At 43.2% G+C, this 17,406-nt stretch overlaps 1 protein-coding gene across 3 annotated transcripts in view; it reads right to left on the bottom strand.

Moving 5' to 3' along the window:
- Window positions 1-17,406, bottom strand: part of ncoa6 (nuclear receptor coactivator 6) — a 47,901-nt gene that overhangs the window by 24,791 nt on the left and 5,704 nt on the right. For 2 of the 3 annotated variants that reach the window (XM_055652193.1, XM_055652195.1), the window contains exons 2-6: window positions 7,536-7,796; window positions 5,766-5,921; window positions 4,006-4,119; window positions 2,792-2,935; window positions 482-1,246 (exon numbers count right to left, since the gene is read on the bottom strand). In XM_055652193.1, the coding sequence (XP_055508168.1) occupies window positions 482-1,246; window positions 2,792-2,935; window positions 4,006-4,119; window positions 5,766-5,921; window positions 7,536-7,758 (1,402 nt within the window). In that variant the 5' untranslated portion in view covers window positions 7,759-7,796. The remainder of the gene's footprint in view (window positions 1-481; window positions 1,247-2,791; window positions 2,936-4,005; window positions 4,120-5,765; window positions 5,922-7,535; window positions 7,797-17,406) is intronic. The other variant, XM_055652194.1, reaches the window with a different exon arrangement.

The raw sequence follows: 17,406 nt of genomic DNA, 5'->3' as shown, positions 1-17,406 counted from the left end.
GCCCAGACATGATGGGCCGACAGAGCTGTTCCTTTGCTACACCACAAAGCCATTGTTTTAATGTGGGAATCACAACAGGGCTGTTATCAGGCAAATTAACCATCCTACCAACAAATAGAGAGCAGTCCTGAGCTACTATCTGCCTCATTGAAGACACTCAAGACTAGCTTTAATCGGACTTTACCTTGCACTAAATGTTATTTCATTTATCATATATCTGTACACAGTAGACGGCTAGATTGTAATTATGTTTAATCTTTCCACTGGCTGCTTAACACGCAACAAAAAGCTTTTCACTGTACCTCAGTGCACGTGACAATAAACTAAACTAAAGATGCAAAAGACCAACAAATAAAAAAAGAAATGATTGAACAGATGTCTATAAAATTGACAGCAATTTTCCTCAATTTATCAGTTAACAATGGGTGACATTATAGCTTCCATCTACATCACTGAAGATTAAAAAAAGTCAAATACTTACCTCCTAAGGTGGAATGGGAGCTCTGTGCCAGCTGATTTGCCTGCATCATAAACCCGGCAGGCAAGTTTCCTTGCTGAACAATGGGACCTCGATTAGGAGAACTCTGGCACACCGCTGGCTGAAATGTCTGGGAGAGGGAACTGCTCTGTGGTGTTCTCGGCCCAAGGTGCTGCTGTGGCTGATTGACTGTTGGAGAGGAGGAAGGGGAGCCTTGCTGGAAAGTAGAAGGAGACGAGGCCGGAGACTTGTTAGTGAGGTGAGCTTGCTGCAGGGGTGTGGGAACTCGGGGTGGTCCTCCCTGGTGACTCTTTGGCGGTGGTGAAGCAAACTGCGGCGAGGTGCACGGCTGAGAAAAGGTTTGATGAGCCTGTGAGGTTTGTTGACTTCCAAAGGGGTATGGTGGTGGAGGATGAGCAGGGGTCTGTACTGTTGCCAGGGGAGGCCTCGCCTGAAGCTGTTGAGGCTGCATTTGACCAGGCATGGGAGCCTTCTTCCATATTGGATTTCCCAAAGTTCCCAAACCACCCTGGGTGACTGGGGATTGGATCGCCGCTGAAGCCACTTGATTCCATGTGCCAGCAATGGAAATCTGAGCTGGATTAAACGGTGAACGCCCGCCTTGTAATTGGTGTTGCTGCAGATTGGCTGGTGCTATCTGTCGACTGGTTGACATTGCTTGTACAATGTGAGGTTGCTGGGGCAATGATCCTGAGTGGTGCCCCGATGCTTGAATGTTTAGAGTTGAAAGCACTGAATCCATACCTGCTTAAAATATGAAAAGTCATTTTCAAACTGTAAATGTTCCAATAATGCTCTCCAATACAATTCCACGCTTCAAAAGCATTTCACTGGCATGCCACACTGCCTGACCCACTGGAGTTCCTCTACCACAGTGACACAGCAGTAGAGTTGCTGCCATACAGCGCTAGAGACTCGGGTTCGAACCCGACTACGGTTGCTGTGTATACGGAGTTTGTACGTTCTCCCCGTAACCTGATGGGGATATTTCTGGGTGCTCCGGTTTCCTCCCTAAGCTCCAAAGACATACAGGCTTGTAGGGTAATTGGCCTGGTAAAGATTGTAAATTGTTCCTCGTGTGTGTAGGATGGTGTTAGTGTGCAAGGATCGCTGATCAATAGACAATAGGTACAGGAGTAGGCCATTTGGCCCTTCAAGCCAGCACCACCATTCAATGTCATCATGGCTGATCATCCACAATCAGTACACCGTTCCTGCCTGCTCCCCATATCCCCTGACTCCGCTATCTTTAAAAGCCCTATATAGCTCTCTTGAAAGTATCCTGAGAACTGGCTTCCACCGCCCCCTGAGGCAGAGAATTCCACACTCACAACTCTGTGTGAAAAAGAGTTGCCTCGTCTCCGTTCTAAATGGCTTACCCCTTATTCTTAAACTGTGCCCCCTGGTTCTGGACTCCCCCAACATCATTTTTTTTTAATTTAACATTACAACATTATATTTGTCTTTAAAGAGGTAACAAATACGACTTTTGAATGCCCTTGGAAAATTTCAGTTAGAAACAAGAACAGAAAATGCTGAACATACTCAGCATAACAGTCAATGCAGTAGGGGAAACAGAATCAATAATTCAGCTCTATCTTTGGGTCATTGTCCCAAAACATTCATTTTGGGCGGGGGCTGGGGGGGCGGGCGGGGGCAAGGGCGGGGGCGGGGGCTGGGGCTTACATAAGGAAATCAGGTCATTTAAAGACCATTATTCTAACCTTTCATAGCCTATGAAAATAAAATTGGCAACAGCAGTTAGGTTGCTAATAAGGTTAGGTAAGAGGGATGAGCCAACAAAAAAATAAATAAAACAATCACAATTTTAATCAGGGTTTTACGCTATATCATGGGATAGCAGTCTGCTGGTGTGAGTAGTCAAAGGGTATGTTTTTAAATAATCCGCCATTTTGAAACCTTACTCCTTCCTTGCAACAAAACTGCGCACTGACACGCTGACATAGTTAAAAGCATTCCTAGTTATGGAAAGTAGCAGCTCAAATTTGTATACAGTTGGAAAGCATGAAGATGTATTTTCATATAAACAAACTTAGTAACCAAGGACGAATTTGCAAGAGTGTCAAAAGCCTCCTGTTTGTGCTTTAATACTGCATCCAGGCAAAACTATATTTCATCAAAAAAAATGTACATTCCAAAAAAGTTAAAACTCTGCATACCAAAGTCCACGTTAAAACTGAAAGAACTGTTCTCACTGAGAACCATTTTGTCTGCGAGTGCAATTACCTGCAAGGATAAAAAGTTTTAAATGCAAAACATTCCCGTTCTTACCAGGTTGTGCGGTGGGTCGAGTGGAGGGATGCGGTAATCTATTTTGCATCATCTCTGAACTTGCTCCACTGGCGACCAATGAAGCTGTCATGTTGCTGCTCGAGTGAAGCATGGGAGCAGATGGATTGTTAACTCTTATCAAACCTATTTTTAAATATAGAACACGGAATTACAATCCTGTTGAATAGTTTTAGTTTGCGAGATACAGCATGGAAACAGGCCCTTCAGCCCACTGAGTCCACACTGACTACTGATGACCCGTGGACACTAATTCTATGTTATCCCACTCCCTCGCCCACTCCCTATACACTAGGAGCAATTTACAAAACAATCTATAAACCTGCACGTCTTTGGAATGTGGGAGAAAAACGGAGCACCCGGAGGAAACCCACGCGGTCACGAGGAAGTGCAAACTTGACACAAGACAGCACCCGGGTCTCTAGCGTTGTGAGGCAGTGGCACTACCATCTGCGTCATTGTGCCACCCCTATTTTGGAAAATTCTAATTGCCTCAACAGTACTTGTACCTGGACAAACCCTTTTCTCCCAAATTATATTTCTTCCTGTTCCTAATCACATCATCTCAACATTAACAAGCACATGTGCAAATTTAAAATCTTTGTAAATGCTTTCGTTCCTCAGGAGGATTCTTTTTCCAGACAATGTAATTCCTAAACATAGACAGTTGGCTTTTTATCAGATACAAATTATTTTATCACCAGATCAATACTAACCACTTTAAACACACGTCCTTAATCGCCTCCCCTGGTTATCTGGTACAATTCTTTAACCAATTGATAATGTCCCGTTTTCACTGTCACCTTCATTTCAGCCACTGGTTTATTCAATCTCATAGCTCTTAGGAATCTAGATATAACTCAGGTTTCCTTGAATTAAATCATTTAATCCAAATCATTTAATATAAAACATGCCAAATATCCATTTACCTACAGTACTTATGTACAAGGATGGAAATAAATCATGAATACAGAAAATGAATGCTTGAAAGTATTGGAAGCAAAATTTTGGAATAACTTAAAAGGGTCATATGCTTGATGGAGATAGCTGAAATGGCCTTTCTTGTCCACAATGACCTTGTGACCTTTATCTTACTCCATCAGTCAAAAGAAAACAACTACAGGCATGGGTTATTTCAAGCAACGGATTGTAGAACTGCATTTTGAATGGACCACTTTGGCATTGTTTCAAAATACCTTGTCCTCCTTGCAAGGAAAATCCTGGTTCCATTCGGATCGGATTCACTGGCCCATTTACTCTGATCTCTTGGGCTCTCTGCTGTACCAAAGCCAAATTAATAACTCCTTCACCTGGAAAGAAAAAGTTTTGGAAATTTGAAATACATTGGACAAAACCTTTTATATAGATAATTAGCTCATCTGACCGAAATATTTTTCAAAAGGGGGGGAAGGGGAGGGGGGGGAGAGAGGAGGGGGGGGAGGAGAGGGAGGGGGGAGAGGAGAGGGGGGGAGAGGAGAGGGGGGGAGAGGAGGGGGGGGGGAGGGAGGGGGGGGAGAGGAGGGGGGGGAGAGGAGGGGGGAGAGGAGGGGGGAGAGGAGGGGGGGGAGAGGAGGGGGGGGAGGAGGGGGGGGGAGAGGAGGGGGGGAGAGGAGGGGGGGGGGGAGAGGAGGGGGGGGGAGAGGGAGGGGGGGGGGAGAGGAGGGGGGGGGAGAGGAGGGGGGGGGAGAGGAGGGGGGGGGAGAGGAGGGGGGGGAGAGGAGGGGGGGGAGAGGAGGGGGGGGAGAGGAGGGGGGGGAGAGAGAGGGGGGGGAGAGGAGGGGGGGAGAGGAGGGGGGGGGAGAGGAGGGGGGGAGAGGAGGGGGGGAGAGGAGGGGGGGAGAGGAGGGGGGGGAGAGGAGGAGGGGGGGAGAGGAGGGGGGGAGAGGAGGGGGGGAGAGGAGGGGGGAGAGAGGAGGGGGGGAGAGGAGGGGGGGAGAGGAGGGGGGAGAGGAGGGGGGAGAGGAGGGGGGAGAGAGGAGGGGGGGAGAGGAGGGGGGGAGAGGAGGGGGGGAGGAGAGGAGGGTGGGGGGAGGGAGGGGGGGAGGAGGGGGGAGGAGAGGAGAGGAGAGGAAAGGGGGGGAGGGAGGGGGGGGAGGAGGGGGGGGGGGAGGGGGGGGGAGGGAGGGGGGGAGGGGGAGGGGGGGGGAGAGAGGGGGGGGGGGAGGAGGGGGGGGAGGAGGGGGGGGGGGGGTGGAGGAGGGGGGGGGGAGGAGGGGGGGGAGGAGGGGGGGGGAGGGGGGGGAGGCGGTGGGGGACGGGGGAAAGGGGGGGGGGGAGGGAGGAGGGGGGGGGAGAGGGGGGGGGGGGGGGGGGGGGGAGGAGAGGGGGGAGAGGAGAGGGGGGGAGAGGAGTTCACTTTTTTGTTTGGAATCATTGGTCAGTAAAAAAAATACTGCAATTTTTCGTTCTTTTCTCGTAAATGTTGCTTCTTGTTTACTATAGAAATGCTTAAATTCCGTTAAACTTTCATTGCTTGTTGCTATGTTATTGTAAAGTGTGAGCACTGAAGGGAATCAAAAGTGACCTGGTCCCAGAAACGCCATGTCTTGAAAGTATGCTTTTATTGTTGTTTATTATGGATTTTACAGAATACTATATTTACCTATTTGTTCTGCTGTTGCAAGTAATCATTTCATTGTCCCATTTTGGAACATGTGACAATAAAACAATCTTGGCTCTTGGCATGGCCAGTCCAAATTAACCAAAGCCCCATGACTTCTAATTCTAATTGATACCCGACCCGAACCAAATGCAGGTAGTTGGAATCCATCAGGCATTGTTGGGTAATCAAATTCTGCAAGGATAAAACTTCAGAACAGTAACGTTTACTTTAGATTTTGTTCAGTGCACTGGTACATACTTGCAAACTTTACATCCATAGTTGTAGTATCCTATTGAATCTCTTCACAACTAAGCTAAAACATCTATTTATCTCACAATAAAACACATAGGATACCTTCAATCTGAACAGAAAGAATGCCCAAGTCCCGCAACTGCTGGTTATTATTCTGAGCCAACAGTCGTAACCGCTCTGCAGCTTCTCGGGGAATATTAAACGTTACACGAACACTGTTCCATGGCTCCACTTTCCCGAGCTTCAGTTTGTTCGAATCTAGTAGAGGTTACCAAATGTTTCATAGTCGTTAATGATTTTTGACGCTCTTCCTACAAAATAATTCTTCATTTAAAACTACACATTAGCAAACATTTTGCAGTTTGTCAGTAGGGTGCCAATTAATGCGCTACAATGGTGTGAATTATATTCAGCACTCTATCTTCCCCGTTGCTCTATCTATTGCACTCGAGTTTGAACTGACCATCTATTTATGAGGGTAGACAAAAATGCTGGATAAATTCAGCGGGTGAAGCAGCATCTATGGAGCGAAGGAAATGGGCAACGTTTCGGGTCGAGACCCTTCTTTTCTATGTATTATATATCTGATCTGAAGACAAAGTGCAGGAGTAGCTCAGGCAGCAACTTAGGAGAACATGGATATGCAATGTTTCGGGTTGGGACCCTTCTTCTGGCTTATTGTGTGGGGGGGGGGGGGGGGGGGGGGGGGGGAAGGGAGGAGAAGAAAGTAGGATGAGGTGCAGGACAAAGCCTGCCAAGTAATTGGCCTACACAGGTGAGGAGCGTTATTTGATCAGCAGATGGTTGGACAAAGGCCACAGATGGAAAGACATGATGAGAGTCTTTTGGACTGACGAATTGTAAAGAAAGAGGAAGGAGAGAGGAAGGGAAAAATAGGTGCAAGTTAAGTTGGAGCTTCTGTCCTTTCATCTCTGCCCTTTGTCCAACGATTAGCCCAAAGAACCTTTCTCACCTATCTGTGTCAGCCTATTATCTGCCAGGCTTTGACCTGCCTCTCCTCTTCCAGCTTTCTTTCCCTGCACCTCCACAATCAATCTAATGTACGGTCCTGACCTGGAACTTCACCTATCCATGTTCTCCTGAGATGCTGCTTGATCCATTGAGCTACTCCAGTGTCCGTTTTGTAAACGAACATCTGCAGTTCCTTGCTTCTGTATATCTGATCTGTTATTGGATGGCATGTAAGATAAAGGTTTCTCACTGTACCTCAGTACATGTGACAATAATAGACCTAAACCCAATACATTATTTTCAACTAGGGTTAAGATTACTTTCTTTTCTCCAACAGCAAAGATCAGAGGATAAATTTGAATATGTTTTAATGTCCAAGGGTAGCCAACAATATTATACTTGTTCGGTCCCATTTTCCTGGGCATATAAATCTTCAATAGGCTGCTTGTTACATTTTTCCACAATCTAAGCAAATGTGGGTTGAATATTGCCGTTTTAAAATCATCATTCTTATTGATCAGCAGTGGACATATCAAGGAAGGGTAGCATTGATAGTTTGCGTTGTTATTTTATTAAAAATCAGGGTAATTTAGGAGTTCCATGCTAATGTATTTTCAGAAACCCAATGGGGAATGAAGATACAAGCTACCCTCAGTCGCTCCCAATACCCAATTGATCAAAACATTATCATGAATAAACAGCGAGCAATGTTATGAATGTCACCATTACAGATGTCAAACTTCTTATTGCAAATAAGTTTTGTACGGCCCATTTCTATTAATCATAACACTATAGCCACATTATCTTACATGAACAGCATGGACAACGAGGCAAAAGCTACTTTGGTTTGCAAAAGAAAAGGTGATGTTTTTGAAGAACTTCTTGGAATACAATTCTTACCCATTTTCAGAAGGCATGGCATGTTATTAACAATTTGATCCAGTTTATTTGAAAAATCACCATCCTTCATGTTCCCCTTGAAAGCAATCCAAACTGTAAAGTCATCCTCGCCAACTTCCAGATTCAGATGAGCTTCTTGTAACACCAGGTTAATTCCCTCAATGGGTGTAGACCACACGGTGCTGATCATGCCTTCCAAACTAGGTAGGTCGTCAGAGTCCATTTCGTTTCAGACTGAGGACTGATGGTGAGCCATAGAAGCTAATGGTCAAATAAAAACAGGTTAATGCAAATTGAGCATCTTGGACGAAATACACGATGATATGATTCACAATGTTTGCTCGTGTTGTATCGAACATTACTGCTACTCACATTTGGATTACAATAATAATTTTCAATACAATGACAATAATTTTATCTTTTCAACACCTCTCAAATTCATCTTTAATTAAGCTAGATCCCATTCGGCCCAGCCTTTGCCTCATATTTACATCCTGCTGGACCCATGCAACTGCAGGGCTCCCATTGCACTGGAAGCATTGCTGGCGTGGCTACCCCCAAACAAGGAGTACATCTCAAGCAAAGGAATCAGAAGCCCTAACCTTAGACTTTGACAATCCCTGCACTCTAAACTTTCTGTGATTTAGAACATTAATTAAAGCCTTTTAAATGAAGATCGGTGACCTGACTCAAACGAATTGTGCAGCGTTCACTGTGTCAACTTTGCAAGGCACACATCAGCGAGACCAGATACAAAACATGTGGCTGCTCACCTCAATACACCAGGGACTGTGGGGCCGCCCGGTTGCGCAGCGGTAGAGTTTTAAGGCATATCAATTTAACATTTTTATAAGTATATGCAAAAAGCAGTCATATAACTCAGCGGGACAAGCAGCATCTCTGGAGAGAAGGAAGGAGCGAGGTCCCGACCCAAAACGTCACCAATTCCTTCTCTCCAGAGATACTGCCTGTCCCGCTGAGTTACTCCAGCATTTTGTATCAATCTTTGGTTTAAACCAGCATCTGCAGCTCCTTCCTTAACATTTTCATAATTCATTTGGACGACAAAATAGAAAGCAGGCATATCCAAGCATGCAGATGATATACACAAAATGCTGGAGTAACTCAGCGGGTCAAGCAACATCTCGGGAGAAAAAATGATGGCTGACGTTTCGGGTCGGAGTCCCTCAAAGGATCCAGATGCGAAACAACAAATTTACCACTAATATTTTTGCTAGGAAATGTGAGCTGTACAATAATGTAACCTTCCCAGTATTACCAATATCCCAAGAACCAGCAAAATCATAACCACATTGCTCCATTTGTTTAAAGAAGTACATTTCAAGAAAAAGTCCCGCCAGTAACCACCCACTCACAAAGTCTGTATAATATCAGTCTGAAAGTGATTTCAGGCACTCAATTTTTTTCTACACCCAGTTTGGGGCAGTCGACAATGAGCTAGGACCTAAGCACAGCTCCTTGTCATACCCCAACAGTTACCACCTGCCAGCAAGACCACCCTATTTGTTTAGTTTATAAAGATACAGAACTGAAACAGGCCCTTCGGCCCATCGTGCGTGCGCCAACCATCGATCCCCGTACACTAGCACTATCCTATACACTAGGGAAAATGTACAATTTTACCAAAACTAATTAACCTACAAACCTGGACGTCTTTGGAATGTGGGAGTAAACCAGAGCACCCCTAGAAAAACCACGTGGTCATGAGGAGAACGTACAAATTCCATACTGACATACCCATCATCAGGTTCGAATCCAGGTCTCTGGCGCTGTAAGGCAGCAACTCTACCGCTGCGCCATCGTACCGTGGTTTCCTGCCAACCAAACTATAACACGCGCAAGTAGAAAACTCTAAATCCTATTGGTATTAATTTTGGACTTTTTCCATTGGGACTGAAGCAAAGGGCTGCTAAAAATCTAAATATATGACATTCATTGGTCATCCTTTATCCATTCTACAGTTACATTCACAAAAATCTCCAATAACTTTATCAAACACTGCTTTCCTTTCATAGTTCCATCTCCAGTGTTTAATCCCAGTGTTATTTTCTAACAATAAACAAATTAAGAGATATGATTCTGCATTTAGATTACAATGAGATTTTTGTTTCTTCAAATCATCATTCCTGAATGTTAAAATGATTAAACCTAACTGGCACAGGGCTCTGTAGCTTGCTTATTTCTTAACCTTGCATTCAAAAAGACTCGATATTCACTGCCTTACTAAACTTGAATTGGACACTATTAACAAATTGCCAATTCACAGATAACCATCATCCTTGCCTAAATACTATGTCTTTTGGGATCAACAAACAGAATCTTTGATTGAACTTTACTGGACTTTTTTTATGCAATAAACATAATTTACATTATTTCATTTATCATGCATCTGTACACTGGATGGCGCAATGGAATTACGTATTGTCTTTCCACTGACTGGTTAGCATGCAACAAAAGCTTTTCACTGTACCTCAGCACACATGACAATAAACTAAAGTAAACACCTCCAGCACCGCTTATTGCTTGTGAAAGAAAGAGCTATGGGGCAGTAGAGTTGCTGTCTTACCGCCCACAGATACCCAGGTTCAATCCTGACTATGTAGGTATGTTGCAAAGCGTACCTGAATCGTCGTTGAGAATCTGTCCTAGCCCATGTGCGCGATTTTGGCACTGTTTAGAGGGGGCGGGTTTAAAACGCGATTTTTACTAGGCTGTTGCAATCGAAAATATTCAGCCTAGTAAATCATTAACGAAAAATCGCTGAAAGACCCCGTCGCAAAAGGTAATATTCGTTTTTATGGCCTTGTATAATAGTTATAGTAGTTTAAAAATCACTCTCTCAACCCACGACCTCTCGCAGCCACAGGGTTTTATAAAGCAAACAAAAGGTATGTACCTTATTTTTACATTAAAAATGGCTTCTTAAGACCCCTTTATACAAAGTTTACTATAGCGAATAGTTCATTTTGGGCTCTTTATATCCCGCAGTATTTTTCTGGGCATTTGAGGGCACAAATCCAGCGCAATGTGAACGTTCTAAACCAGCGCGTTCACAGGATCCCACTAGAAAGCTGATTTAAAATGGACTTTAATTTACAGCAATTGAACACTAAATTCCTTCCATTTGGCCTATAAATTAATGTAAATGAGATTTCAAAATCATGTTTTATTGTGAATTATTTATGAATATTATTTGGACACTTGGGCTATTTAAAAATGTTAATCATTTATTAAGAAATGGATAGATGTTTAGATCTAGTAATTGAAGTTTAAAATTTGCTACACTTGGGTAACTAACTAATTATATGTTTTAATTTCAGGTCATCCAAGTAAGATTATTTTATATTTGTTTCAGAATGCTTCAATCTACGATAACTGAAAATTTCATTCAGTTCTCTTAATTTTTAAGAAAGCTATGGGCTTTTGACTGCCCACGATCACAGCTTTTTTGTTATGTCCATAGAAAATCAATAGGGAACAAGATGCTAATTTCCGAGTATGAAAATGGCCATAACTTTTTAAATACTTGAGATATGAAAGTGAATTAGGTGTCAAATTAAACTTATTTTTATGCTTTATCTGATGGGATAAATTACAGACTTGATTTTTTTAATCTGAAACTTTTGTAACATTGCTAGACTATGGGTGTTGTCCGTACAGAGTATGTACGTTCTCCCTGTGACTGCCTGGGTTTTCTCCGGGTACACGGGATTCCTTCCACACTCCAAACATGTACAGGTTTGTATATTAATTGGCCAGTAAAATAGTAAATTGTCCCTAGTGCGTGCTAGTGTACGTGGCGATCGCTGGTCGGCGCGGACTCGGTGGGCCAAAGGTCCTGTTTCCGTGCTGTACCTCTAAAGTCTAGAGAGTTACGGTTGTCAGAGGAAATCCTCAGTTAAAATCAGAATTCCTCAGGGTTCTGCCTAAATTCAAATCTTTATCAATAACCATCTCACCAATTCAGGCAAGGATGCTCACTATTGTGCAAAGTTCCAGTCCATTTGCACTCCTCAGAGTGAAGCAGTCCGAGCCTGCAAGACCAAAACAATATTTAAGCTGAGATCAACCATTGCCAGTGCAGTGAGATCCCTCACTGTTGCTACATTGAAATCTTGGCTACTTACCCAACAGCACTGTGGGGGCATCTCACCACATGGACTAAAGCAATTCGAAGTGACATGTCTAAAGAGCAAATTATTAATTGGCAATATATCCACATTAAACATAAATTGCTGCTAATTCATTGCCATAGCTATATTTCTTTTGGCAAGTAGAGCATTTGTCCCTCGAGTTAACGCTGTCTCAAGTTAACAATTAAAAAGATAATTTATCATTGATCTGTCAGTTTACTCATTAATCCTTTATCTAGACTTGTCCAGTTTACCATAAGAATCTCAGCCTCCTCACAAGAAAGTTGGCTTTAGCCAAATCTTAAATTTTAGCAGCTGTTTCACATTTCCCCCACTCAAACACTACATTAAACTTGCATTAAATCACTAATGTCAACATGTTTACACTCTCCAATGCTGTTAACTAAATCTGGCTCAAATTTAACATAATCCCTCTCGGTTTCAATAGTGCATCCATTGTTCTACAGTAAAAAAAACTATCCTAGGAGCTTTAACAAGGTCTGGAGTCATGCAAGGTACAATGCAGATTGACTTATTCTCTCTCAAGAGAAGAAGAATAAAGGACCTGTCACACTTACGATATTTTTTCGGTGACTTGCTGGCACCCGTCATAGTCGTAGCAGGTTGCCGAAAATGTTCAAAATGTTGAAAATCCAGTGACCAGGAAAAGGTACAACTATTTGGGCAACTTCTCACGACCAAACAGGCGTCACCCCGCAACATGTCTGATTATGAATACCATCTTTTACCTTAAAGCCCACCTATGAAGGTTTAAAGTCTCGAGTACAGTACTCCATTTTCCTCTTCACGAGGACTCTAAATCCCTACCTTTTTTGGTGAAGTTGCATACAAACTGCAGAATTTTATCCCCCCCCCCCCCCCCCCCCCCAGTATTGGTGCCAATAACATGAAAAATTGTGCCTTTAGTCTTTCCAAAGGCAATTCAAGTTAAGAATTTAACTCCCTTTTCTAGATGCAGCCGAAATAGCCATGGGCAGAAAACGCTTGTTGGATTTGTATATGCAGACCACCAAACAGCAGTAGGGAGGTTGGGGATAGCATCAAGCAGGAAATTAGGGATGCGTGTAGCAAAGGTAGTATAGTTATCATGGGCGACTTTAATCTACATATCGATTGGGCCAACCAAATTGGTAGCAGGGTAGGATTTCCTGGAATGTATATGGGATGGTTTTTTAAACCAATATGTAGAAGAACCGACTAGAGGACAGGCCATCCTAGACTGGGTATTGTGTAATGAGGAAGGATTAGTTAGCGATCTTGGGCAACAGTGACCATAAAATGATGGAATTCTGCATTAGGATGGAGAGTGAAAAGGTTAACACGGAGACTAGGGTCCTAAACTTGAAGAAAAAATACATTGAAGGTATGAGATGGCAATTGGCTAGGATAGACTGGCAAATTATAATTAAAGGGTTGATGGTGGAGGTGCAATTGCAAAGATTTAAAGACTGCATGGATGAACTCCAAATATTGTTCATCCCTGTCTGGGGAAAAAAATAAAATGGGGAAGGCGGCTCAACCGTGGCTAACGAGGGAAATCAAGGATAGTGTTAAATCCAAGTGAGGCATATAAATTGGCCAGAGGAAGCAGCAAACCAGTTGACTGGGATAAATTTAGAACTCAACAGAAGAGGACAAAGGGGTTAATTAAGAGGGGGGGGGGGGGGGGGGGGGGGGGGGGGAGCATGAAAGAAAGCTTGCGGGGAATATAAAAACTGACTCCAAAAACCTATTTAGATATGGAAAAAGGAACAGATTTGTGAACACAAATGCAGGTCCCTTACAATCAGAGAGGTGAATTTATAATGGGAAATAAGGAAATGACAGAACAGTTAAACGAGTGCTTTGGTTCTGTCTTCACTAAGGAAGATACAAACAATTTCCCAGAAATACAAGGGGACCGAGGATATAGTGGGCGGGATGAACTGAAGGGATTCCTCATTTGTCAGGAAAAGATGTCAGGTAAACTGTTGGGACTGAAGGCAGATAAATCGCCAGGGCCTGATGGTCTACATCCCAGAGTGGCCCTAGAAATCGTGAATGCATTGGTGATAATTTTCCAAAGTTCTCTTAACTGTGGATCAGTTCCTGTGGACTGGAGGGTTGCCAATGTAATTCCACTTTTTAAGAAAGGAGAAAACTGGGAATTATAGACCAATTAGCCGTACATCGGTAGTGGGGAAGATGCTCGAGTCGATTATTAAAGATGTTATAGCAGCGCATTTGGAACGCAGAGACACGATCGGTCAAAGTCAGCAAGGGTTTATGAAGAAGAAATCATGCTTGACTAATCTTCTGGAATTTTTTGAGGATGTAACAAGTAGAATGGATAAGGTAGAGCCAGTGGATGTGTAGCAAGTTAATGGCTTGTTGGCCTTCATTGAGAGGATTTAACTTCAGGAGCAATGTTGGTGCTACTGTAGTTGTACAGGGCCATGGTGAGACCGCATCTGGAGTAGTGTGCAATTTTGGTTTCCTAATTTACGGGAGGACATTATTGCTATTGAGGGAGTGCAGCGTAGGTTCACCAGGTTAATTCCCAGGATGGCGAGACTGACATAAGATGAAAGAATGGGTCAACTGGGCTTGTATTCACTGGAATTTAGAAGGATTAGAGGAAAACATATAGAAACACATGAAATTCTTAACGATTGGACAGGTTAGATGCAGGAAAAATGTTCCTGGTGTTGGAGGAGTTCAGAACCAGGGTCACAGTTTAAAAATAGGGGGTAGGCCATTTAGGACTGAGATGAGGAAAAACTTCTTCACAGAAGGCAGTGGAGGCCAATTTACTCTGTGTTTTCAAGAGAGAGTTAGATTTAGCTCTTGGGGCTAAAGGAATTAAGGGATATGGGGGGCGGGGGGGGGGGGGGAAGCAGGAACGGGGTATTGATTTTAGATGATCAGCGATGATCATATTGAATGGTGGTGCTGGCTCAAAGGGCCAAATAGCCTACTCCTGCACCTATTTTCTATGTTTCTATGTCTCTAACCATGTTCCAGTTATAAATGGATCAGATAACCTAAAGAGTACTATCCTCAACAAGAAGCTTTTCAATTTAACACCCAGCAAGGGGAACTGTTGTTTATTTAAGTGTACTTTCAACCTGATTGGAACATGGACTATCAAATTTCTACCACTGTTTCATGACTAAATTTCATCCTTTACATTAGGATCAGTGGCAAAGTAAATCAGTTTGCACATTGGCTCTGTAGAATGAGGCCGGTGACTGAAATCAACAAAATATATTTTCTATGAAAACCATGATTCATTGGGGATGTGCATCACCAAAAATGGGTAAAAATCAGCCAGGACAACATACAGATGGAAACGAAGTCTGTTCATATAGCAGCTTGCTGTAAAAGAAATGGGAAATGCAAAGATCCCATAAGTCATGAATATCTTTAGTCATAAATATCAAAATCATACTGAATCCTTTCAGCTTCATTCCTTCAAAAACTTCACACATTTTAATGTGACATTATTGATCTTGCCCTTCCTCATCCATTTAGTTTGGTTTAAAACATCAGCTTCAGTGCACAGATGATATTGCCTGGTGCACTGTGGGTATAAAACGGTGGCCAATAAGTACCCGCTGCCACTTCACCCACAACCCAGAGGTGAAGCGAAGACCCCGGGGGTTGAGGTGGGAGGCTGCCGGCCAACCCAGCAGCTGAGGCGCCAGCTGTAGGTCCGGGGCCACCCCGCCAGCCCAGGGTCACCCTGGACACCGGGGAGGGGACGGGGACGGCCCAATAGAAACTCAACAGCACCCACAGCGACAGAGAGCCGACCCAGACTACGGACGAAATGCAAGCCTGCACACAATACAGCACCATCGTTGCCAAGACTGTTTTATAGCTAGTGACCTATGACCTTGGCATGCGCAGTCGGAATACCGAACTCGCTTATTGAGGTAATGGTTCTAGTTTGGGTGGGCATTTTGGTCAGATGAATCAGTTGGCCCAAAGTGCCTGTTTCCGTGCTGCATGTCTTTGACTCTATAACTGCAAAAACAGCCTCAATTTGCCCAGGTTAGCAATCAAACGAGTGGTACAATGAGAGGCCATTTAAAGAACAGTCTACTGATCAGATGCAATTAAGCAAGGGCAAGAACAAAATCTACACAAAATATCTGGTGCATACATCAAATGAAAAACAAAACTAAACCAATACACCATACGAAAAACGAAACCCGCTTCCTCTCAAAATAGTCTGACGGCATAGAATGTTACAATGAGAAAAAAGTTATCCAACAAATTTCTTGTGAATCTAGACCACAAAAGATTGTCCGATCTAAAAAACTTTGCAACAGGGATACTCTAGAACTTTGGTAAAAGCCTTAAATGAATAGAATGAAAACAAAAATACACCAGCAGACATCACATGAGCTCAATAAATTAAATCCAAGGAATTGAAATTCTCCTCTGAACCACCTCGCCCCAGTCCATTTAAACACCATTAACTCAAGTCATATCAACAAAAAAGTAATAAAGTCTACAAATATAATGCATTGCCAATACAACATGCAAGTGCCACTGGGTGCCCAGACTATAAAGACTTTGCATACTTTTGCAATTCTCATCTAAATAAAATATAATTTCATAGCAATCTCAATAAGTGGAACATTTCACCAAAAAAAATGCACTAGACCAAAAATCACTGATCTAAGAAAGTGATCAGCATACGATAAAGAAGCATACTTTCAGTAATATATTAATCATTGTTATGGCTTCTGCTCTTCGTGCTCTGTATTTAAAAAAAATTCAAAATTAAGAATGCAGATGCTGGAATCTGGAGCACCAACCTACTGGAGGAATTCAGTATGTCGGGCAGCATCTGTAGGAAAAAGGGCTTTATTCATGTGCGGGCCAATACTGCTTCCCACCATCATCACCACTAGAATGGCATGCTGGTCGAGGTAGACTCGCTGCGGGGTCACACGTACAGAGCCCGCAGCCGGTCCCAAAGTGGCTCCATCTTCAGACGAGGGCAGCTCTGGAAGGGAGACGAGTTAGGGTTAGGGTTGGGCATTTTCCTGTCAGTGGAAGACGCCTTAGCCTTCCCTCAGCCTGGCACTGCCCCAGTCCCACTATGGCTGTGACCCCCCCATTCTGCACACTGGCAGTCAGTGGGGTTCAGTAAACGGGGCTGGTTCAGGAGCCGGACCTCTGCGGCAGTCTCATTCAAAAAAAAACCCACAATTATATTCATTATATTCTTTTTACATAATATAATTATACATAATTATATATGATTACAGTCATATTCACGCGTGTGGGTGTGTGTGTGTATGTGTGTGTGTGTGTATGTGTGTGTATTACACACACACACACATATATGGCAGTAATTGTATATACACACACATATATATTTATATACACAAATATATATATACACACACACACACACATTTATATATATATGTACATATGGTATCATAATATATGGTTTAAAGAGACTGCAACACGGAAATAGGCTCCCCATGGTGTAATATGGGGATCTCATTTTCTAATTAGTTTAATTAATTAATGTGCAACTTTTGGCACTGACGAGTTATAATTTCCTTCTCAATTATATTTCATCTAAATCTGTGCAAAATTTAATGTAGTTCCAAGACATGGGTCCCAAAAGTTGATTTCTAGACACATTTTTGATGCTCGGTCCACAGCCTAACAGTCCTAACAATTCCTTT

The sequence above is a fragment of the Leucoraja erinacea genome, chromosome 21, assembly GCF_028641065.1.
Source record: "Leucoraja erinacea ecotype New England chromosome 21, Leri_hhj_1, whole genome shotgun sequence".
Classification (NCBI taxonomy): domain Eukaryota; kingdom Metazoa; phylum Chordata; class Chondrichthyes; order Rajiformes; family Rajidae; genus Leucoraja; species Leucoraja erinaceus.
Note: the sequence above shows the minus strand (reverse complement) of the source record. Positions and strands in the feature narration are given on the sequence as shown.